Below are 25,329 nucleotides of genomic sequence, written 5' to 3' on the forward strand. Positions count from 1 at the left end.
CTTCTCTTCACCTCTTTCGTTCGAAAGACCGGACAAGTCTTCTTTCGCAATTTAGGCGCCATTCTTCAGGGCCCCAACCCAAAAAAAAACATAACCAGTGACCGATGCCGGTGTGTTTGTGTGCGTGAGTGCGTGTTTGGTTGCGCTCAGGACTTTCGGGGAATCCTACCAGTCCTGCCATTTATGTCTTCTTTCGTAGCGGGCGCCCTCCCCAAAACACGACCGCACGAACGAAACATTGTGTCTGCTTTTCGAAGGCGACTGTGGAGCTCTGCTTTGCGGCCTGGTTATTATTATTTAATAAGCGGCTACAGCCGGTATCCTTCTGCCCCAAACGATGGTGAGGGAATGCTGGTAGCAGCACATCCGCAGGTAGCAGCGCACAAATGACCGAACAATTCGCCCCATTCGCCCGTGTTGGCAAAGTGCAGTTTGGGGTGCAGCAGCAGCAGCAGCAGAAGAAGGAGGAGATCGCAAATTGGTGCCCAATCAGGGCAGAACGGGATTGATTTATTGCGGTAAATGCTAATAATTCGGGTTATAGTTTCTTTCGATTGACACCACGTCGCCGGTGGGAAGCTGTAAAGCTTGATTTTTACTTACATTTTTACAGTTCCCAATTCGGAAGCTTCTTCTTTCGTATCTCTTCACACACACTTTAAGCTTTAAGTTTCTTTTAGTAATGGGTTTATTTTGCATTTTGTAGTTTGTATTTGTTTTTGTGTGTGCATGGTTTGTTTTGTGTTTTTGTGTATGTTTGTTTGCTTTCCTTAGTGTCCTCTTAATACGTCTCCCCTCACAGCATCATTAAGTTTCGTTCCACACTCTACCGTTCACATGGTGCGTTACGCGCTTCCAAAACTTACAAACGCTTTCCCTTTTAACCGATTTTGATTAAATTAGCTCTTGTCTTGCCGAGAAGAGCTCAGCATCCTTGCTTCTCCTTCATGGATGTTTCATGAAATCTGTGCTCTTTGGTGCCCTAAATGTGCCTTATCATGCTGCGGACTGTACGGCCCTTTTCGACAACTGGACTGGGACTTTGGGCGCACGTGGCATCTCCTAAACTACTGCACCACCAAATGCTTCCAACACCTCAAAAGGTGTCTCACACTCACACGCATTCCAGCTGCTGTTCGAACCCGCGATGACGCTCAGCGCGCTAATTGTTGCACACCGGCCCATCATACCAACTGGTCCAATTACTGTGCTGGGGAGCATTCTTTCTTTGTTTTGGAGGGGCACGTGATGAAGTAAATTACAAACAACAGGGTGTGATAACTAATTAAATATTACAATTGGTAGGAACATCTGATTCCGAAGACTGGGCAGAGATTTGTTTTTTTTCTGGAGTGGTTTGTTTCTGTTTTTTTGTTCTGCGTCTGTGCTTGCTCTACACACCTACACCAACATTTCTCAAATCATTATGCTTTTACAGCATACAACCAATTGAAGCAAACGTTAGCAGTTGACATCGTTTCCTATTTATTGAAAATGCCACTCTGGAAGCTAAATGACTTCTGTTTTCCACTCTGCTGTTTTATGTTCACACTATTTTACTAACTCTACCACTGCAAAAGCCACCAACGCGTTCTGCAAGAGTAACAACAATCGCACATGTAAATGGAACAAGAACAACGATCATTTCAGTGTATGTGTGCGGCTGCTGCATTCTACAACTTGGTAGCTTTTCAATACTGCAAATACTGAATCGGGGAACTGAAGGGAAATGGAATTGAATCCATTTGCTAGTTAATTGAACATTCGTTTTCCTTTTTTTTTTCTTCTTCTTATTGTTGTTGCGATAAATACCTGACTAAATTATAACAAAAAAGTACACACACACACTCACGCAGACACACACACACACACACGCACACTCTAGTAGATGTGGCGTTCGCTTAATATTAAGGGATTTTCCAATTGTTTTTTTGTTGTTGCCTTATTTACTTGTTTTGTTGGAACTTCTCGTCGCTAGCTTCTCGTTTGCATTTCGTTCGTGTTTTCATTTCGATTCGCTTTTCTGCTGGTACTTTGTCTCGAAACACACTTCCTTTGCTAACATTCATCTTTTTAATGCTCTTCATTCGTGTTCTTGTGTTGTTTACTCTTCCTTGCATTTTCCTCTACATGGTTTATGCGATTTTTTTTATTGTATGATTGTAATATTTCTTACCAACTGAGACTCACAATTCTTCGTTTTCCTGCTTATAAACCATTTGTTTGCTTTCTTCTTTTTTTCTTGTTCTCGGCTTCGCTATACAATAAATATTCGTTGCACTACAACTAGAAAGGTGGTTACGATTTCATTACTTCATGTTTTATTATTATCATTGTGATTGGCTCCATTCCTCTCTCTCTCTCTCTCTTTTTGTTTGTTTATCTGTGTGTGTGTGTGTGTGTGTGCTATTTATGCTTCTATTCCGTGCGGGCGCGCTCCATCCTTTGGCTTATCCATCTCTGTGCATAGCTATCCCACGCTACTCACAACGATCGATGTACGATCGGGAGATCATTTCACATAAATTCACACACCCGAAAGGCTTCCATCACCTCACAAACCTGCATCCCCCCCCCCCCCCCTCATGCACAGGACAAACACACACACACATTAGCATCATAAACGGATGCCACTGCAAATGCCATCCAGCAAGCGGCGAAAGCACTGCAAGCGCTCTGGCTGACTGGTTCCCGTCGCGATCGATAATTGATCTACGCCCCGGCTCAATCAGCAACCCTGCCGCCCGCGTACCCGCTTCCGCGCCAGGAACTCCGGCGGTGCTGATTCATCGGCCGACCGGTCTCGCCAATGCAGGTGATTCCGTTCGACTGCCCGTGTGGCTTACACACAGATGTGAGCGCGCAACACCAACGGCCAAAAAAGAAACACACGCATTTTGGACACAAATTTAGCACAACAACACCACCACAGCGAAGGTGTGCTGCCGCTGCTGCTGCTGCTGCTGGGTGGTGACTTATGCAGACGCTGGTGACAGAATTACTCGCGCGCAGGCACCATTCGGCAGGAGGCTCGTGCGATGCCAAAGCGTCGGCATGACTCACCGCACCACCGGCCGACCTATTGCGTCGTTTTGGCGGCACGGAAATCCGATACATGCGGCCACTGAGCCAAGGAGCGAGCACAGCAAAACCCCCAGCCAAAGATGAGGCGAGGGGTCCAACGGGCCCAAAAAAGCAGTCGAACGGTCGTCCATAATTAACACCGCCATTGCGAGAGTCTATCCGATTTCTGCGGGCCCAGCACACATATCTGCGACCTCTGCCGATCGGTGACATCTTCTCCACCCGTCCCCGCGCGGCTCACCTCATCCAATCATAACTAATTTATTCGCCCCGGGCACGGTAGGAGCCCTTCACTTCCCCTCTCCCCTCATGATCCCACCGAACCGGAAGATTATCTCATCGACGATCGATGCGGACTCGGTTCGGAGGCTCATCGGCCACCAAAGCATGACATCAGAGTGGGATGAGCGCAACAGAGACAGAGAGACAGAGAGAGATACAAGTGCTCCAAGTTCATGGACGGCGTACGGGGCACGTACCGTGGTCACAGTAGACGCGGCAGTGGCTGAATTTGGAGCGCGAACGCGTTAGCGTCACAAAGCGATCACTCATCCGGGCCCGACCGGCAGGAAGGGGCCATAAAGCTGAATGAATGAGCTCCAATCAATCCAGCGGCTGCGGTGGCCGCAGCGCGAAACCGTGCGGTCACGTGCGCCAAATGCAGGAAGCATAGTGATGCACACTGCAAACCGGCGATGAGTCAACGATAGACAGCTGCCGGGGGTGCCGCAAACAACTGCTCATTACTAGACACTTTGCGGCTCATTATTGTGTGCCGCGCTGCACATTGTAACCTATTGGAAAACTACCACCACTAACGGACAGTTACTGCATCGCTCCGACTCTTGCCACAGAGCGGCAGAACATCCGGCAAACGAGGGGAGTTTCTTTAGCTCCCGCGCACTCTACCCGCAAAACGTTTCATTAAAACATCATCCCATTCAAACGGGCAATACCCCCGGTTCTCGTTCTTGTGACCCACATGAGAGGGGGCTTCCTCCCTCCCCCCCCCTCGCCAGGTAGTGACCATTCCTGTGCACGGTGAGCCGCCCCTGTATGCCCACATGTACATGCGCACGCGCTCGAGGTTCGCTTTTGGCAAATTCGCGCACCATTCATCATTCTAAGCGCTAAAGCCGGGGGCGAACGGCGGGGTGAAAATTACCACCTTCCTACGGGTGGATCTCAACCCCCGGACGACCGGGGGGATGGGGATGTCCAACGGTGTGGTTTCTGCGGCGCGGCCCACCACTTCGCGGTAACTTTATCTTCGGCCCAAACGTCCCAAAAACAAACGCCTCGTACTCGTGCGCAAATGGACGTAAATGGAAGGTTGGCCAGCGCGCCCCATTCGAGAGGGATGGAATGGGGGCTAACTGACAAGGATGTTCCAGTTCGTTTCGTGTCTCCTGCCATCCCTACTCTTCTCTCCCTCTCTCCCTCTCTCGCTCTCTGCTCTGCTTGGTTCATATCGTACAGCAATAAAAACGAAACAACAACATAACCCTCACCTTTCACAACAAAGATGGCTCCAAACTAAATTCTAAAATGGTGATAGCAGCGCGCTTTATGGTTTAAAAATTCCACCCCCTTCCCCGGCACCCCGTTTCCCTACGCATTCCAATTGGATGCACGATGGCTCCAAAGTGCACAAATGCCTGGAAGGTGGGGAGATTGGATCGGGCTCGGGGTTGGAAACAACGACGGCAAAACATAATAGTAACAGCTACTGCCTACGTACGAACAATAATACTAATCAAAACGTAACCCTAACCTTCACTCTGCCGGACACACACGTACACACTCTCATACACGCTTCTCTTTCACGCACACACACAGACGCCCATCTCTTAGTTCAGCGGTTCGGCGATGCACTTGCACTGCTTGATGCGTTGGATGCGCTTCCGCCGCAGCTGCGGCACGAGCGACGGGCAGCGCAGCGTCACCGTCATCCAGGTGAACTTCTTCGGCTTGCAGAAGGCGCACGAGCGGAACGCCGGCCCGGTCAGATCCTCGTCCTCGAAGTCGCCGCCACCGCCCCCGCCGACGCCACCCCCGTCCGCCAGGTCCCGCCGGCTGGTGACCGAGTAGCTCGAGACGGTCGGTTTGCCGGCGTGGTGGCGCCTGCGCTTCGGCGACTTCGGGATGTAGAACGAGTTGCACTGGCCGTAGCAGAAGCGGTTCACGATCGTCCGGCTGAGGCAGCCCTCCTCCCGGATCCGCTGCACCAGCGGTTCCGTCTTGCACCAGTCCTTCTTCAGATACTCCTTGCGCGTGACCAGCAGTGCGTTCTTGCTCGACTTCAGCAGCTTGTCGCCCCGGTAGGCGTGCAGATCGGCAAGCAGATCGCCCGACGACGACGACGACGACGATGCACTGCCGCCGGATCCGTTGTGCGGGAGCGCAGGGCCATGGCCGGGCGAACCGGAGTGGCGCGATCCGTGACCACCTTGGCGCCGGCCGTGAAAATCGAAGTCGAGCGCCACCTCGGGCGTTTGGTACAGGTCGGCACCGTCCTCGGTAACGTCCTCGTCGAGGTCATTCTGGACGAGGTAGCGCTTTTCGTTTTCGCGCGACGCGTTCGCCCGCCGTTCGGCCAGTATCTGCTCGACGTGCCGGGTGTTGATGATGTCCAGGATCGAGTCGGACAGCTGTATCCGGTGGCCGGACGAGTGGACGAGCAGAAGCGATAGTAGCACCAGCAGCTTCATCATTAGATTCATCTGAAAAACGGCACCGAGCGAGAGAAGGAAAGAATTATTGTCGTTATTGTAGCTGCTGTATTTCCCAGACATTAATTTGTACAACATTGACAAACAATTTAGCTGTGCTGACCGAGCCATAAATTCTACCGCTGGCACGTTCCAAGAAGTGGCCATAGCTCCGGTCGCACAGATTCATCAAATCGGGGCGATCTTCCCGGAATAGACAGTTCCACTCATCATCTAATGAAATAAATTCTAAAGGAAGATAATCACATCACGAAACCATCGCGACGGCCCAAAAACCATCCCACCAGTCCGGAGGCGTACCGTTGCTGGATGTGGCCTCACCACCGTCGGTCGGTGGCCCTTCATCCTCCCCCCCCCCCCCCCCCCTTCTTCATCTGATTGGTTTGGGCCGTCCTACACATCCACAGCCAAACGCCGAGACACATTGTTGTGTGCCCGCAGCAGTCAGCACTTCCCACCTAATGCGCGATCCGAACTGGCGCGAGGCCCGAGACACTTGAGACCGGCGCCACAAACTTTTTCTTTCCTCGGCTCCTCTCGTGGGCTGTGGCATCTTCTGCACTCCACTTCTCCCCCGGCTGCTGTAATGCCTCCACACACACACACATACACATTGGTGCAACGGCGCATACGATATGCTTGCGTATGCGGGTCTTACCCGGGGCGCACATCAAGCGCGACGTTTCGACCAGAGGCGGACGGGATTTTTCATGAATGAAAGCCTGGAAAATACGCCACACCACACACTATGAATGAAGTGATGGAGCTTCCCTCCCCCCATTCTTCTGTCCCTTTCTATTGGTCGCCTCTATTACTACTTCTACTTCTGTTACTACCACGAGAGTATGTGTTGCGACAGTTCCCTTATTGCGTGATTGCGTGCGATCGCGTCCGATCGGAACTTACCGTCGTCGGCACGCGAGAAATCAGCCCAACAAATCGGCCACAAGTCGTAAAAACTAAATGCTCTCCCTAGTGTGTGTTTGGGTGTGTGTGTTTGTGCGGGGCTGCGTGGGCCGCTCGTTGCGCATCCGGGGGCCTCCGGTCGCGTACGCGACGACCCGCACGAGATACGCGATTCATCCATTTAAAACCGAAATCCCGTTCACCCCGTTTTCGTTCCCCCCTCTTCCTTCCTTCCTCCTCCCACCCTCTCTATCACTTTTGGTATATTTATTTCCCGTACTTTTCGCTTTGTTTTCGCGGGGGTATGGGCACACTTTCTTAAACTCCCTGCGAGCGAACGAGCGCGAGCGCGCGCGCCAGATCGTACCCACGTGCCCGGGGCCACGACGGCGTGTACTTCGCGTCGGTGTGTCGCCGTAAAGAGCCGGCCGAGTGCGTGTGTGTATGCGCGCGCAATGGACAACGGAACAAGCAGGGGGGATTGCCGCCACCGCCGCGTGTGATGTCAACATGGAATTAAAACAACAACAACGGCAAAAACGGCCCCAACGAACCTCGCTCTGGCTGTTACACCTTTCCCGTGCCCGCTTTTGGCACACGCGTCCGTCAGAAAAGATAAGTGTGCCCGGCCTGACGACCCCGCGGGGACAATTGCGGCAGATGGTACACACACAGGCATACAGAGCGATTTTGGTTCAAGCTGCGGAGGAGCACCCATTCATGAGCGATCTTAACCGAGCGTTACGCGCGCGCTCGCTCGCTCCCAGGCCTGATGCGAATGATTTCATAAACGTTTGCGCTCGAGCGGCACACTCTTGACACGAAATTGATGTTTGCGATTCACATCAACGAGCTCGCGGTGAATGATTGCTGCGGCGACGCACAGTTTCCGGTCACCGATCAAGTAAAGCGGAAAACGCTAAAAGCCTTTCTGCGACGTTTCTTGCCTGCCTTGGAGAGTGAAATTCGGTTGACATGTCTCGTGAGCTCGCTTCCTTCATCTTCATCTGCACAGGTTTATCTATTCCAACCTTCCAACGCCCTGTCGCTTAATAGAGTTGTCAACCGTAGCGCTAGCTAATACGTTAATCGTAAACTTTAACAACAACAACCATTTGCGCTCTAATCCCGGCACACGCCGACGTCCCTCCATCGGTTCGTTATCTTGCCGTGTGGTTCGCCTGCGCGAAAGACACATTTTGCGACTTCATTCATTGCCTTTGCGTCCACGTTCTACAACTCGGAATCGCTACACACTTACATGCTGTGAAAATTGTCACCTCTAGTGTCCAAACCCGCGGCGTCGCAGCCAACCTTCGACTAACACACACACACACTCCCACGAGAACGACTCCCGTCAAGGGTGCCTCTGCCAACGGAGATGATGATGTTGCTGCTGCGATGATGGTCCCACGAAGGCAAGGTCCCGACACGCGAAACCTAAGCTCAGACACTAGCACACCGTCGAGCCTTATTAGTCACCAGCCGAGTGGTTTGGGTGCCATCGGGCCGCGCGAATCGGAGGTTTCGGAGTATAAAAATACATCTATATGTATCTAGAGGTGTGTATGCCACACCTTCGCATCTTGCGCGGCGGAAGAGCCTGCTTTCCTTCACAAGATCGAGGCGTCCATCGACCCCCTACGCGCCCCCAGTTCCTTCTCCCTCTTGTGTGTGGCTGTGCCAAAATGGTGAAATGCGACACCATTAATCTAATGGCGAGCGTCGCATTTTTAATCAGCCATAAAACGCTGACTAACAAACGATTTTTGCCGGACAACCCGCCCGGAGGATTTTGGACATTGGACCTCGTAGTCACGCGCAGACCTTTACTGAAGTCATCTCTTGGTTAGTGAGAAGCAGATAGAGAGAGACAGACAGAGAGAAATAAAGAGAGAGAGAGAGACAGAGAGATGGAAGAAAACACAGATTTTGTGAGGTACTTGTACCTAACTTCAAAAATGGATGACTCGACTCCTTGCTATCCCCGCAAGCTCTGTTTTCTCCAAAGCAGTTAGAATCCATTTGGCCAATGCATATTCTCCTAAACGCTTTGAAAGCATCCCCCCATCAGAACGTCGCGCATACCACACTATTCCCACCAGAGATGCACGGCTTCCCCCATGGGGTCAACGCAAGCCACCACGCCACTATCAGTGGCATTAAAACTGAACGACCCGAGCCCGTTCCATCAGCCAAATGCGGTGCGCCACAAACGACCCGCTGATACGATCGCCGAAGTCTCCACCGTAAAGGTAAAATATTGAGACATTCGAAATCGGACGCCACGGCAAAGTCGAGACCGAGGCCACAAATATCTCAGCCCGCGCCGTCTGATTGGTGGTCGCCGTTTCGGATCTGGACTGGCGCCGGCAAAAATGCTGGAGCCATGTTAACGGGCTGTCCCGAATGTCCGCAGCTGCTGCTTCCGTCGGGCCTCCGTCGTCAGCCGTCCAATCGGTTGTCGTCCCAAATGGAACGGGGAACTTCGAAAGCTGGATGCATTAAAGTGCGAGCGCGCCGTTTCGGGCCCTTTGCAGAACTCTTCCGTGCGTCAAACCAGTATTCGCCCGCCAGCACCATAATTGTATTCACCATGCGCGCCCCATACCCCCATGCTCCCATTGCTGGTCCAGCAAATCGGACTTTCCTCCCGTAAACTGATCCGTACGGATCTCTCTTATCGTCGTACGCAATCGAATCTGTCGACCGCCGTTGTGCGCATCTTCCAACCGCCAACCACCACCGGGCACAGCGCTTAATTACGGTCCCCTACCACCAGGCTCTCGGCGTCCAAAATGGAGTCTCACTGCCCACCACCATCCGGATCGGATCGGACGCCCAATTTTGGTGGAAACTTCCCATTTCCAGGAAGCTGACCAATCCAACCCACTGCCACGAGAGTGTCCCAGCATCGGTGCCGTTTTTTTCGGCCCGTGCCTGTGCGCGCGTCTTCTTCAGAATGAATGTCTCAAAGCGTTCCACGAGGTGGAGGATTTAGTCGTGCCAAGAGTGATTGTCACTCCATTTCGGTCAAATTGCCGGTGCTTCGCGGCACAGATTACTAGACACACTTGCCAACACTGTCCAAGCAGGCAATTGTGGGAGGCGAGGCGTGTGCGTGTGTGTCGTAAAGCCGTGTGTCCGCTTGGGTCTTCCAGCGTCCCAGAGGCCCCAGAGCGCTCTAACCAGAGGCGGATCACGCGCGACGTATATGGGCACCGCCGTTTAGCCGATAGATCTTTGGCTAGATCTTAATCTGTTGAGCCTATTGTAAAACCATTATTCGCTTCTGAAGATCGGTCGTTGCCGGTTCTACCGATACTTTGTATGAGTGTGTGTATGTGTGTGTGTATTGTGCGGCGGCTTGCTGCCAAAAGAGTGTGGTGACGCAGCGGAAGTGCCTAGACCACTATGATTCTACTATTGCCTTTGAAGAATTGCTGATGTTTTGTAGAGGAAAGGTTTATACGTGCAGAATTATGACAGCATATTGTTCCTTTCGGCCAGTTCTAAAGACGGGACAACTCCATCGATTTAAACTGTTACAGACATGGAACCAACACCAATTTCTTTTATTCTCAAAAATATAACATTCCACCGAAAAATCCATTCAGCTAATACTTCTGATCTATTTCTCTCTCAATTTCCTTTATTTCCTCTCCATCTATCCCGTTAAACTGTGACTCAGTCAATGAATAGTTTAATTTGCACGATAAATCCATCTACCCAGTCCATCATCAACCGGCACCGATTTTAATGCCCGTTTGGCTCTCATCACAACACTTTATCTGACTCATAAATTTCAACTAAATTTATTGTTTTCTAATGGCGCACCTTGTGCCCCATCTCGCAACCCACCCCCATACACACACACACACACACACACTCAGTGGAAGCTTAATCTGCCACCGATCGAACGTCACGTTTCGATCGACCACCACCACGACCACGGTGACGAAGACGACCGAACCGAACGCGCTGGGAACGTCAATCCGCTCAGGAAACGAACCGGAGTGGAGTGTTATACTAAAAATAAAAATCCGATCTAGAATCAATTTTGAGTCATGACCTATAATTTGATGGATTGGAAAAGCGTTCACATTTTACGCCACCCCTTCAGGCCCGCCGTCCACAGCTCCACACTTTGGCGGGGGATGCGATTCGTTGCGGTCTGCGTCATAACAAACATCTTTCGATGCCTTCGAAACCTCTGAAACGCTCCAAGCGCGCCATCATATCGCCCCAGCGAGTTGCTGTTGCTGGCGTGCTGTCATCATCCGTTTTCGTGTAATGGATCTGTTTTGGCGTGCGTGGCATGGTATGGGGTGATCGCTTTATGAAACTTCTTGAATACTCCCGCACCGCCACCGGTCAACGTGGGGAAGGTTGGGTGCATTATAAATTTTATCCACAAATCCATTCCTTTATTGCAAATTATTACAACTCATCGACTCCGGGCAGGCGGACGGCGTCTAGACGGCCGGCCGGAACCCTTTTTACGCCAAAGCCAGGCCTTGCAAGAGCCCCCTTGTGCACACATACACACATCAACGCTAAATTAACCTTCGCGTAATCAATTTACTTCAGTTTACTGTACCATAAATCTTCAAACGTGCACCGCTCGAGAACGCGCGCAAGAGAGCATCTGTTGAAGCGGCCTGTTAGCTTCAATCAAAGCGATCCTTCCCATCTCAAACACTGTGCCGTAAGAAGTAATATCCGATATGATCTTTACCGGTCTGCGTCTAGGATTAAAAGGAGTCTCGGCTTGTTGATGGTTTCTAATTACTGATTGCTAATATAAAAAAGCGAGCGTGCACTGTTGAGGAAGTACTCGTACTCCAACAGTTCCGTCCACTCCGCGTAACAAAGATCGCATGTCAAGCTGTCGTTACTAGCCGGTGGTGACATTCCGCTAACGAAACAATTAACACCAACCAACCGACACGTAACATCGCTCAATTTTATGTATCAAAATCTCTATCGCCACTAAGTACGCCATTAATCTGCCCCGCGCGCGGGTTGACACTTGACAGGTCTGTTGGGACAGGCCGCCGTCGAAAGGATCTTCCGTGGCGTGCCTGTTGATCGTGAGAATAGGTGCCCCCTGTTCATCTCATTTGCAAGGTGATGATGCTCACGGGGCCAGCAATCGCAATGAATATATGTACATTTATGCACGGTCCGATTTGATTGAAACGTGTGGTGCGAACCATTGTGTGGAGTAGTGCCCGCGCCTGCCAGCAACGGACTTTCGAGATACCCGATACCGTCAGCGGGCCCCTGTTTGGTGTGTCACTTGGTGTGACAACGGAGCCGTTATCTTGCAGTCAGGCAGATTGGCGGCCTGGGGTGGGAGGAACTCCATTGCTCCAGGAAATCAAAGCAGTTCGTGATTTCAAATATTCAAATCGCAATAAATCACCAACAATCGGTGAGACAACTGCAAATTACCGTCGCCACCAAGTGTGCAACCTGGCAGCATTTGGGAGCTTGGGAGCTTGGGAGAGGGCTGAGAGGTCCCCCGGACCCCCTTCATTTTAGTTGCAGTTGCCCTTCCCTGGACACGCCAAACCTCTGAACAAAAAAAAAGGCAAACCCCTGGCGCTGGTGTGCCGTGTCGATCGTGCCACAGGCCAACCACGAATGATGAATTCTTGATAAAGTACAGACAGCACGACACGAACACAGTGCCGGGGTGCAACGTGTGTTGGGGCTGAATGATAGCAAACAACCAGCGCGCCCTCCACCCCTCCCCCGGAGGGTGCGACACGCGAAAGGGAGTAAAAAGATCGATAGAAATGAATTTCCATGTGACATTCTTTTAAATCGATTTATGACACCTGCAGACAATGGAAACAACAATGCAATGATCGCTGCCGTGGCAATGGGCCGATCGATACTGTATCCTTCGAATTCCACGCGATCGAGATTGAGGTAGAGCGATCGTACGACATGATCAGTGCATGGAGGTTATGGCCACAATTGGTCCGACACACCTGACGGAATGCAAAGGTGAAAGTTTTCTGGGCGCTATTCCAACAATTTCATAAAGGTTTGTGTACTCTAGGCGAACTCCAGAAACCCCCTTCAACAAAACTCCAACAAATCTCTAGTAATAACGGACGCAAAATACACACCAAACGACTTCCCATTTGTCGACGTTTACAGCACAATCTGTGCCGCACTCGGGTTATTACTAGCAGAAGTTTAGCTATTTAAATACTGACACATTGTCAATTTAAATTGTGGCGCCCCGACGCCATACCGAAATAGCTGCATCACTTGACGACACCCGTTTTATGGCTCGCAATGTGCCACTCGCTCGCTTGCGAGTTGCATTCCTCCATGTTGCACTAACCGCGATACATACCAGAAGGCGGTAAAGAGAAAACAAAACCCTAAACATTACGGCAACCAGGCGTACGGCATCCGTCGCATACTGGGTCGTACCTCTGGGAGATGCAAGCCGTGAACTATAATTATCAACTCGGCGTGCAAACTGCGCCAACAAGATCCGGCCAATATCACTGCAGTGTGGTAGGATAATCCGAGGATCTCATCTCTGAGACAGCTTCTCGGCGTCGCCCGAACTTCTCAACTACGACGACGGTACGGATTAATCCAGTTTTAACAGAAGGACTCTTCGCGGCAGAGATCGTTCGAAAATAGCGTCACCCAATAAATGTGGCTGTGTGACCGTGTTGTGGCACCCCTCTGGTCCCGGATGGTTGGGTAGTTGTTATTCCCGCGCGGATCATTTTATGATCCCCACATTCTAGTGCAAACCGATCAACAGGACGTCGTGATGGGTTTCGGCGAGACGCTCGCTTTTATTTACGCGCAAGCAGTAGCACGGAGCACGGTGAAATCGTTTACTTTAGGTCGGGGCAACCAGCAGAAGGGTAAAAAATAACCCCCGAAATCGACCTCAGGCATAAACAAACACACAAACGGTGTAACGCAGTGCGCAACGAAACAGGTCGCTCTCCGAGGTGTGTATGAGATCAGCTGATCGGCGACTTCTGGACATTTGCCGAGCTGACCGGATCGCCGGAGCTGCCGCACTTTCGATTACGACCACCTTTCCGTCGCCAGGCTTATCGTCTCGGCCCGGAGCGACATTGCTCGCTTTAACGTTTTGGAGGAGAAAAAAAACCTACTCAAACTCTAATCCTGCCGCCAACGAAACCATTAGCGGGCGCTGTATGGCATCGCGTGCTGGCGTGAATGTAGGTGGCGCGGACTCCAAAGCCGGCTCGCTCTCTCTCTCTGTATCGCTGGGTAATTACATTTCATTTAATTAAAAATCCATCACTTATCTACACACCAAATGGAGGGAAGCAAGATAACGTCCAATCATAACCGGCGGCATATGCATGTGGTTTGTTTTTTCTCAAAACATTTCTGTCTGGGACACACACCTCGACGCTTTCCAATGCGTTCGCTACCATGAAGAACACTCGGTTCGGAGGAAGAAAAAAACCTCACCGCCTTAAAGCACGTCTGAAAGGAAAACAAAACCCTTCAATCCCCCTGACACCCGGCTCCTTTATTGCCTTTGTGAGGAGAGGCTTTGTTCTCCTGCTTACTTCCCAACGCGCCGGACATGGGCCGGAAGTACGTTCACAGCATCCCTGGGGCAGCATTCCGATACGGATCATCCACATAAAAATGGGTTCCAAGTTCCGAGAAGCAGGCCTACTCCTACCTGCCCTGGTCCGGTCGAGAAAAATGTGTCAAAATTCCCACGCAGCCAGCCACTTAATCCCTGTGCCGTTCCAGTTGGCAGTTCGCCCGTAGGGTATTGGGTAAAGGTTCCGGTGTCTTGCTGATCGGAAGCTCAGGTAACTTCGCTCGTAACACGTACGGAACTGATCGTTTGTTGTGCACGCTGCTGATTGAACTCTTTACGAGGGAAACGTGACAGGACGATGCGTTTCCCGATTGTTATTGTTGCTGGAAGCTTAGAGGTGGCCGAAATCGTGGAATTCCGGTGAGGCTTAGCAAACAAACAGAAATGCCTGACACCTTCCGAAAAAAGGGGACTCGTATCGATTTAAGGGACGCTCTTTTGTGAACTTCCAATACGGGCTTCAAACACGGCAAGGAATGTCTTTGTGCCATACAAATATTTCAGAATAAGTTTTGATATCGTATGACATATCTACTTTTTTCCAAAAATCTCCCACCAACTTCGATTGTCAGATCGACTCTGTCAGATCGCTGTCCCCACGTGCCTTTCTCAATCTGAAAGATCATCTCGCCGTTGCATCCGTGCCAGCCGTGGATTTGTTTTCATCGCCAGCGTCGTGAAATGCCGGCCGGCATTGGCGTAACACTAACGCGACCGCAAAACGCCACTCGAGCCCTAAGGGCACTTGATTTCCGCATCCCGATATTTCCATACGGTTTATGTATGCACATACACACACACACATGCTAAGACCAACAGCAAATAATTGTATCGAAAATGAAAAATTAATTTCTGATATCATGCTCGTAAATATATACACACACACAAGTAAGAGAAGGCACGGCGCATGCTCGAGCTGCCGCCGACATAGCACCCCTCCCCCCCTTTACACCCGAGTTGCGGCTTGTTGTCGTCGCCGGTCGTCGTTGTGGTCGTCGCCAGAGCAAGTCACGTTAAGATTCCCTTCTTTTCGTTCCCTTCGCAGCCGCTGAGCAACTGCTGGGGTCAGGGTATGGCATCGAGAGGGTGCCACAGTGTCCCACCCCATCCCCGTACTTTCCCCCCTCTCGCCCCCTTCCTTATAGCATTATTTTTTGTTTTTTTTTTCCCCGCTTCTCGTTCTTCTCATTTTTCGCTACGCCGTGATCGCCGGTGGCAGAAGTCGAGGAGACACACAGAGCACACGAGAAGAGATCAAAACACTCACACAACTGCGAGCGCGCGCGCCACAGATCGTGAGGTTCATGATCGTCGATCCCTGCACGTTCACGCGTCCCAATCCCACCCCATAACGCGCTCTCTCTCTCTCTCCCCTTCTCTTCCATCCCTCGCCATGGCGCCAAACGTAAAACTGCCCGCCTGTCGCTATCTTATTTGTCAGTTAACCTTAAATCTTTAGCGCAACAACCGCGCAGCACCGGGCGGACGCCGTGATCATCGTTCGTACCAGGAGGGGGTGGAGGAGGAGTGGAGGGGAGGGGAAGGCCGGCTCCGCCGATCGTTTGTCAGACACACGGTCGGGCGCACCAACGGGGAAGTTGGGAAAGGAAGCGTGTGGCAGTGCGCGCCTCATCATCGTTTGGGACGCGCACCTCGCCGCAGCTTCCTATCTATCGTTTGACGACGATGATGATCTGTCCCCCGGCGCTCCTCTGCCGTCTCGCGTACACTGACGCCGCCACCACCGCCGACGACAACGAAGACGCCAGCGCTAAGCGCCATGATGCGGGGAGGAAAGCAGGCGCGCGCTCGCTCGCACGCACGCACGCTCCGCCAACTCCGTCCTGCTTTCGTTTGCCGTATTTTCCTTCGCAGTCGCGATCGCCGGCAGTGGGCCAAAAATTCGAATTGAAAAATCGCACCCCGGCCACCCCGCCCGGAAACCTCCGAGAGCGCGGCTGCTCGATCGACTCGATCGAGCGAAACTGCTCTCCGTCAACATAATATGAAAAAAAACCCGCACGGAGAGAAGATCTCTGTCTGTCAGCTTCATCGGCAAAGGATTCTGTGCTCTGGGAGCTGAAAGACGGTGAGAAGGAACCGAGAAGAATATACGCATCGGGTTGCTCCGTACGTGCGTGTGTGTAGCGCCAGTTGTGGCGCCCGCTTCTGGCGACGACACCGACGACGACGACGTCGACCGTTCGAAGCGATCGAGAGAGGATATGGAAACCTTACTTGAGCCACTGGCGTCAGGCCGAACCTGATTCGGCGGACACCGAGAGGAAGGGAGGAGACCCGGAAGAGAGGCAAGGATCGACGACCACGCATCATCATGATCATCAACGCTATCATCATCATCCACGCGTCCTTTTCCATTTGGGGTTTTGCGTGAGAAAGTGAACCCGCGGCGACGTAACAGGATCGGGAATTATTAAACGGGGTGAAACCGGGAAGCTGGCAGCTGTGTGCATCTTTGTGCGTGTGTATGTGTGTGTGTGTGTGTGTGTAATCAGAAACAACTTGTTAAGCGCCACCAGAAGCAACCCTGCCTCAACCTGCTTTGCTACGCTGCCGGGCAGGCAGGGACCGTCGTCGCGCCAGATGCGCCGTGCTGCACATCAACATCATCATCATCATCGATCGCACCGCACCGCTTGGTGAAAAATTATTACATGCAACTACCTCTCTTTTTCTTTGTTTGCTCCCTCCCTCTCCCGCTGTCTGTTCTTTTCACTTGTCGAGGCTGTTTTTGCTTCCACACTCCTCTCCCACGGCTGCTGGAATCATCCCGCAAAGGATGCAGCGCGCGAATGCAAACATGGAATTGCAAAGGCATTTAAGCGCCACTGTTTTTGGCCACGACTGCGCCAGACGGCAAAGGAAAGCAAACGTAAAGACGAGGACAATGATCCATGCACCGGTTGGTTGGCGGAAAATTGGTATCTTGGTGTGTTGGGTTGCTGCTTTTTTTTTGGGGGGGGAGCCGGCAGTTGAGGTTTTAGAGAAAATGTCAAACCGAACAAGCACAACACACACGCACGCAATTGGACGCCACCGGCACCGGGTTTGCCCTTTAACGGCACTGTCCCGGCACTGTCAAAGGGCGCCAAACGGCGATTAACTTCTCCGTCGTCGTCGCCGTCGTCAGTCTAAATCCGGCCGGGCCGTGCTTGTGTCGCTACACCGTGTGTGCGTACGCGAGCGCGCGCGTGCGGAGGTTACGCATCGGCGGCTGCCCTCTCTTGCGGCACAGCTTGGCTGGACTTCCCCCCGAAAAAGGAAAAAGGGCACGTCGGCGGCATCCCGAAATACACACACACACACAAACACACGAAAATGTCACGCATGATAGGAGCGCGCTGCATTTCGACTAGATGTATGAGAGAGCTCGGTATTATTTTATCGATCGCCAAAGGGTTTGCCATTTGTTACCGGGTTTTGCCTGTTGTTGATTATTACGAGCGTTGCTGAGCTGTGTGTGACTGGTGGTGGAGGTGGCGCCATTACTACAAGGTTTTGCAAACTTTCAAATTCGTGCCAACACCGCCTTGTGTACACAGGTATCCCCCGCAAGGGAGAGGGAAGTGGCAAGTCTCGCATGCGGATAGAAAACTGATCCTCTGATTGTCTATAATTACATTTGCGATGCAATTAACCCCGGGCTGGAGACTGCGCCACATGGCGTTGGCTTCTAAATATTGATGCAATAATAATAAAGGCAGGTGTATGTATAGTAAGTAAACCAGGCACCACGAAGTACGAAGAAAGTGGGTCAAAAGAGCCGTGGTGAGCTATTAACTTTTATCCATTTTCCGTCCAAGTCGGCAGAGATTCGATCGCACGTCCTCTTGCGTAGCAGCTCCGAACGCTTACCTGCTGCACTATGGCGACCGTCTTCCAACGCCACTGCAAAAGTCCAATTAAAACCAACAAACTGTTTACTGACGTCATCGACCTCTTCGAAAGCTGTCGATCGTGTTTGTTCCCAGACAGATCGAGCACTACTTCCTACCACAAACGACGCACACCACAAAACCATTAGAACAACATTCTGCTCGGCTTTTACAACTTCCTTCCACCATAAAGCACACCAAAGCTGTCGCAATGACCGGTTTGATGAACTCTCCTCTCCCCCTTACCCCTCTCAACTCAAGATCGCGTTCCATTAACGGAAGCTGCCAAAATAAACCACTCACTTGGCCGAGAGAGGAACGGGAATACCATCCCACACACACACACACACTCGCACCCAGTGTCAGCTGAGTTTCCGTTGTGTCCATCGTTTCAGGAATGCTTTCCGATTGCTATTACCTTCCATCGGTCGGTTTCTTCAGTCTCGTGGAAAGGGGGGGGGGGGTGCTGGTGAACCTTTCGCAATTTGTCCGTTCCATTTTAATTAGAAACATATTAGAGCAGATTGCCAACACTGCCAGCGCGGCAGCAAAAACACTCCCCTTGCCCACCAGCTCATTTCCCATTTGCATACGGAAACGTAACAAAACAGGCCCCATACTATCAATCACAGCCATTCATTTCGCACCGGGATCCATTCCGCCGACTTTACGCGACACGGACAAGGCGCGCTGCTGCTGGTGCCCTTCAACAATAACAGGGAAGGACGAAGGTGTTAGGAAAAATGGCGGATCCACCATGGGACGACAGTGGTGCTAATGTGCGAACAGGCCGCGAACATGTGCAACATTAACCCGCGGGCCGCCACCGCCACCGCCGCCGCTGTTTCACTCCGCGTCGCAATTTATCTCAATTATCTTTTATGGAATTTTAATAATAGTGCAACAATAGTGCAAATGCGTCGTCGATTCGTGTGTTTGTTCTGGGGCGGGAATGAATGCCAAACACACACACATACACACAGACCGATACGCACACGATGCGCGAGCTGGCAGTATAAATCAAAATACCTTTTTCTTGCTGCTGCGATTCGGCACAGGCAAAACGCAGCCGCAGATGGGTTGGGATGGCCAATGTCAGTTACTTTGTTGCACCAGCAAACGCCACAGGAACATGTCACCTGGCCCCGAGGGTGCAGCAGCACGTTGCACTTCCGTTCCGATCCCGATGCTGCGAGCGCGCTTGTTTGTGTGTACAGGGCGTGTGCAATGTTTCATTGAACCTTTCTACGACGCGGGGTTTCCGCAAGACGCAAACAGCGTACACGCAGACACCTTCCGGCGGCTGGAAAACTCATTCATAGAGGCACATTCCTCGCATACCTTTGCTTGGCGTAAGCAGATGCGCGTGACGTGACCCGCGATTGGGGCTGTTTTTCATCACCTTTAGCATTGAGAGAGACTGGTTTGGGGTATGGGCAACGTACGGGATTTGACCTATAAATAACTACCCTTCCCTCGCGGTTCATTGTTGGACTATTTCTGGACCTTATCGTACGCACGCAGGTGAGGAAACACCTTTTTCTGGAGCTCACAGCTCAACCGTTACCTTCAAGGCGCGGGAAACGCTAATTGGTTGGCGTTTGGTTGTGATGAACGATTGATCGATTGGAGCTCAAATTTACGGCCCACTGCACGGATCGCAGATCATGCAGGATCTTCCCACGTAAGCGCGGGCCCATCTATTCATATCGCTCAAGATTCCATTCCAGGGCCCAACCAGGGGCATACATAACATTAAAACAATTCTCTGGCACACGTCACACGACGTTGTTTGCCTCCATTTCTTACACATGCCTCATTTCTAGCAAAGCTTCCCGAAATGACCGGTAAGGAACCGCCAGACGGTTGCGTGCGTCATTGGTACGGACAGGTGAATCGTTTTCGTTGCTGCGCGCTCCTAAAAGTAGCTGCCAAAACTGATCGACCACTGTCCCGGGATATTAATCAGCAAAATAAATCGTCAATCCCATTAATGTACGAACTAGCCCGCACGAACACGGGCGCTGAACAACAAACATCGGGCGGCTCGTGCGTGCCATGACGCCAAAGATTGCCAAGCCCGCTCCAGTCCAGCTCCAGCAGAATGCAATGTAAACACCAGAGGTCAATTTAGAATATCACCCACCCCAGACCGTCCACTGTCCAAGGTGCTCCTGGAAGGGATAATTGGCTCAATTATGATCTGTCAATATTATGCCACTAACAACACCCTTTCAACGCTCTTAATGTGACGGTGTAAACAAACACATCACACTTTTCGAGAAGTGAGATGTGGGTAAGGTTTGCAATAAAACACCCTGTCGCGCTCGATACATGATTTGGAGGGGGTGGGGTTTGGACAACCGGGAACAGCAGTCCTCCCCTTCCAAATGTCTCGTCGTCCAATAAATCAACGTTCGACCGATTTGATGCAAAGACTTGGTGGCGACGGCGGCCACGGCAGTAAAGATTTATGAAGCTTGCGAAAGGAGTCAACCGTGCCAAATTCGTGTATCTTTATTGTCTTCTACATTAATGTCCCACCGCGTAAAAGTGTGCCTAATGCCGGAGGAAGGGTGTTAATCCACCCGAACGTGGCAATATCCCGAAGCCCACGATCTTCCCGTACGATCGAAACAACTCAATTTGCCAACCCCGTACCCGAACTAATTCCTTGTCGTACTAAATCCTCCAAATCCAATTAACGACTGGCTCGCTGGCTGGCACCGCCGCGAGGTAAGTGGCACCATAAACGATACATCTGCGCGAGCGACATCATCTTTGCCGGCATGGGGCACTTGCTCTGAGTTGTCCGCCCGGTGTACATTTCGATGCCATTTGTTCGGCTTACAGAAGCGAGAGACTTTTTGCACCGAAATCGATTGACGCTTGTCGAATGCACTAGTCCATGCACTTGTTCTCCCCTGCTGCTCCAAACACAAGACAAGTGCTCGTACACTCATTAGCAAAACCAGAACCTCCCCGTGGGGGGGGGGGTAGGAACCAAGGGTCATAAAATTTTAAATTAGACCAACTATTGGCGACGCCGGCCAACTTCTGGATGAGGATGTAGTTCAAGGTTTCCGATGGAATTGGAAGAGCTGAAAGGGGGGTTTCTCTCGAGTTTTTGCTACCATCTGCTGGTCTGGGATTGCGCGATCAGCCGCTTCCGTGCCAAACTGTGGCAACTGTGTGCTACCACAGGAAATAAAATGCCATTATTTATGACACACACACACAGCATGGGGAGAGCAGCGTGCGTTTGGACACAGCGTAGCATTCAATACCCGATCGATCAGGTTCGTTTGGGGAACGGGATAGAACAGAAAAGCTCTTGAGATGTAAGACTTGAGGCGCTCACAAAATAACATTTGGAGTCGAAAATAAAGTTACAAATTTAACTACAAGTAAGCGATATCTTCCAGCACAATGTAGGATACACTCAAGGTCACCGCGCTTAGTGAGCCTATCTACATCGAAATCAAAAACAATGGCCCCAAGGCACGCTCCAATCTACCGGTTCGGGCCAAAAAAAGCCTGGACTCATCCCAAGCCCTCGTCCCCAAAGTGAGCTATCTTACGATCAACTCCTTACCATAAGCAGACGCAGCAGATTGCTCCAAAGTGCAACTGCTACAGCTTCACTGCACCACGCGTTGGGCAACTCGCACACACACACACACACGGATTGAAATAGGCCACCGACTCGGCGTGAAATCGGTGCGGGCCACCACACCAATGCTAATGACACGGCGACGCCATCGCCGATGTAGGTTTGATTGCATCCGATTTCGCACTCGGCTCAAATTACCTCGGCACACACCGAAACGCCTCCTCTCCCTCGAGACAGCACCCTTTACCCCCCCCCCACCTCGCCAAGCGGGGGTACTACTTTAATGGATAATTAAACACCTTATCCGGCAACCGCAGAGCGTGGCTGAGCGTGGCCGAACCAGGCAACCTACGATTCGCCCGTGTACGTTTGTACGCCATTCATTGACAGATCGCCTTCGATTGTTGTTGCCTTTGCTGCTGCTGCTGCTGCTCCTCCGAGATGCAATTTAACACCCCCGGGAAAAATCACTCAAAGCAATGCGCAGCGTCCCCAGGTGTCCGGAAGTTCCCCGTGGTGAAACTCGCAAGCACTGGCGCACATGGGCCCATGACAAACAAAAAAAAAAGCAAGGAACGGGCGCAAAACCCACCCGATGAGCCGTCATGCGCGTGATGAGTCGCACAAACCGCAAAAACCGTGGCCGTGGTCCTCACCCAAAGGCGTGCGGATTAATTACGGATTGCCTTTAATCTTAGGTCTGCCGATGAGCGTTTGTGGGATGGAGGGCGGAAAATGGCCAGCAAAAAGGTAGCTCAGGTTCCTTTACGGACCGTCAAATCACACACACAAATACAAACAACGAGCCGACAACGGATGGACGTGGTGCCGCTAGTTCTATGCCAATGGAACTTCTATATTTTTTTTTTTGTGCAAAACTTTTCCATCCCCTTCCGGACTTTCTTTCAAACATCCGCTTGCCAGGGCAGTGGCGATGACGGATTGCATTGTTTTGCTGGCAGCGGTTCGAGTAATTTGTAATTTATCATACCGAACGGGCGAAAAGGATTGCATGCTTTACTCTGTGTGTATGTGTATGTGTGTGTATGCACTGGAAGCCACCAATCATTCGATGGATTCCAGTCCATAGCCAACCATAGCGCACCCGAAGGGCCATAAATCATGCTTGGGAAGCGCCTTAAAAGCGACGCTGGTCAAGCATGGTATAATTGCAGCTCGCTCGGGCTCGCTTACGTGTGAGTTGGTGGTGGCAAGTGCAAACCGATCAGCTGACGCGCTTTTCGCTTCCAGTCTAGACGGTGTCGGCAGTGATTTCGGTTGCCCCATCAGAAGCTCGTCAATGTCAATGATGGGAAGCTGGAAGGATGCTGAGAGTGACCGATCGAGATGGAAAGCGCTTCTGAGCTGTTGAAGAATGATGGGGTGTTGCATGGTAACAAACAGCGTCCTCCTAGAGATGAAGTTCAATCTCGCACAAAGTCAGGATCAGTTTGAGTCTGAAAAAGACTGAACACATGCTTCCGACCAAGCAAAAAACCAGCTTCACGCTGTACGTAGCATGTCCTTCAAAAGACTGGTATACCTTCTCGGGAACAAACTACAGCACACAAACTACGCTTACTAAGAAAATCGCTTTCCAAACGCTAGAAACAAACACACACACACGAACAAAAACAACGCTTCCACAAAATGGTTTGGCGCGCGGTGGAGCGCTCCAGGGGGTTTTCAAGGTTCTTCTGCTCGAGCGCACCGACCTAACTTTGGTCGTTTGTCGTTAGTTTTTCCCACCACTATCACCACCCGAACATCCGCCAAGAAAAACAACACCTTCCTAACTCCCTTCTTTCTCCCCCACCGTCCCGTGTCTGCCGTGTCTTTCCGGCACAAAAATCCTTGCACACGCTGGGCGTCACGGCGTCACAGCCAATGGAGCTAGCTGCTGCAGGGGTGGTAAAGTGTCGTTTCGATCGTATAATTTTAAGATCACACTCTGGGTGCATTTGTTTTGCGTTCACACACAGAGGCACACATAATGCGAGGAAGAGGGATTTTTATTGCAATTTTATTTTCCCAACCCCGAGGACACATATTGGTCCGGTGCACTGCCACCACCAACAGCAACAGCAGCATCACCTCCGCATGGACCAAGTCAATATGGTTTAGTGAGAAGCCTGTGTGTGTGTGCGGGGTCTTTTTTTGTTGGTGTTTCTTCGTGTGTCTTCCCTTTTGAATAATAATATTTGTTATCGCGATAAGGACCTTGAATATGTTCCCACTTTCCCGCCCCATTCGTCTCCCCCAGCCTTTCTTTGTCTCGGTGGAGTAGATGATAAAAGAATGTTCTTGCCATCGTGTGTGAGAAAAAAAGGAAGTGATATTATGATAAAGCAGTTAAGGCATTTTTGTTGACTGATAAAATAAAGCCCTCGTTCTAGCCGGTTTGGCTCTCGCCGTACGTGGTGTGCGTCGCTAGAAAATGCTAAACATGGTGCCAGGACGTCGGTCACAATTCGCGATCCATTCCAGAGCGGTGAAATCACATTGCATTGTGTATTCACCACCACTCTGTGTTGCTATTAATATAAATAGTAACAGTTACCGTATGTGCCAAACTGAAATAGTTTTCGATGGATAAGGTCCAAGAACGACACTAAAAAGGGGCACCATTTATGGGAAGAATTGTTTGTTCTAAACCCGATTACTAAACCCGCGCGGAATCTGAAGAATGGAATGAAACGGAACTAGATTTATTGGAAGCAATTCAAGCAATGTTTTCGGGCAGGCGATCGTAATTTGCTGAACAAATCTTTACGCGATATTACTTAATTTCTTATGCACGGCCACACCACACCCTTTTGTCGGCGCTGGCTGTGGGGGGGAGGGCAACTCTCTGGAGTAGTGGCAAAAAGCATCTACCTCCATAAAACTACATCTCATCCATCAAATGGGAAGCGTTCGATCAACCTCAGACCAGCAGCAAATAATAACAACAAAAAAACACCAGTCGCGGGTTATGAGTAGCAGAAGAAAACCGATTAACTCGCAAACAGAAAGCAAGCGAACAAAACGGCGAACTCTCACTCGCGCTGTGCGGACGGGTCCTGCTGGCGCTGTCGAGTGCGTCTAGCGAGACGGTCCGATTGCACTACCCCGGCAACGGTGGATTGGTCTGGCTGGCGTCGATGGCGCTACTGCCAGGCCAGGCCTCCACTCGAGAAACCAATCCACTGGCAGAGAGCAGCCGCAGTCGCCGCCGCCGTAGCGGTTCTAATGTGTATCATTGAGATCCGTCTTCCCGGCGCAGGTTGTTGAATGATGATCGCTCTTTTTTTCGCCCAACCGACCGTCTCAAGACCGGTCGGTCTGTCGTGGGCCCTGCTTGTGTGTGTGTGTGTGTTTGTGTGACGCGACATTTCAGACACTTTCTGCCTCCCACGATCCCACACCCTCTTGGGGATGATGATGATGGTGACGTTTCGGCCCACCGGAAGAAATTAT

At 51.2% G+C, this 25,329-nt stretch overlaps 1 protein-coding gene across 4 annotated transcripts in view; it reads right to left on the bottom strand.

Moving 5' to 3' along the window:
• Positions 1 to 705: 705 nt before the first annotated feature.
• Positions 706 to 25,329, bottom strand: part of LOC120901508 (gremlin-1-like) — a 30,301-nt gene continuing 5,677 nt past the window's right edge. For all 4 annotated transcript variants that reach the window (XM_040309515.1, XM_040309514.1, XM_040309513.1 and 1 more), the window contains exon 3: positions 706 to 5,807. In XM_040309515.1, coding sequence (XP_040165449.1) covers positions 4,935 to 5,807 — 873 coding nt within the window. In that variant the 3' untranslated portion in view covers positions 706 to 4,934. The remainder of the gene's footprint in view (positions 5,808 to 25,329) is intronic.

This window comes from Anopheles arabiensis, chromosome 3 (genome assembly GCF_016920715.1).
Source record: "Anopheles arabiensis isolate DONGOLA chromosome 3, AaraD3, whole genome shotgun sequence".
In the NCBI taxonomy this organism is placed as follows: Eukaryota; Metazoa; Arthropoda; class Insecta; order Diptera; family Culicidae; genus Anopheles; species Anopheles arabiensis.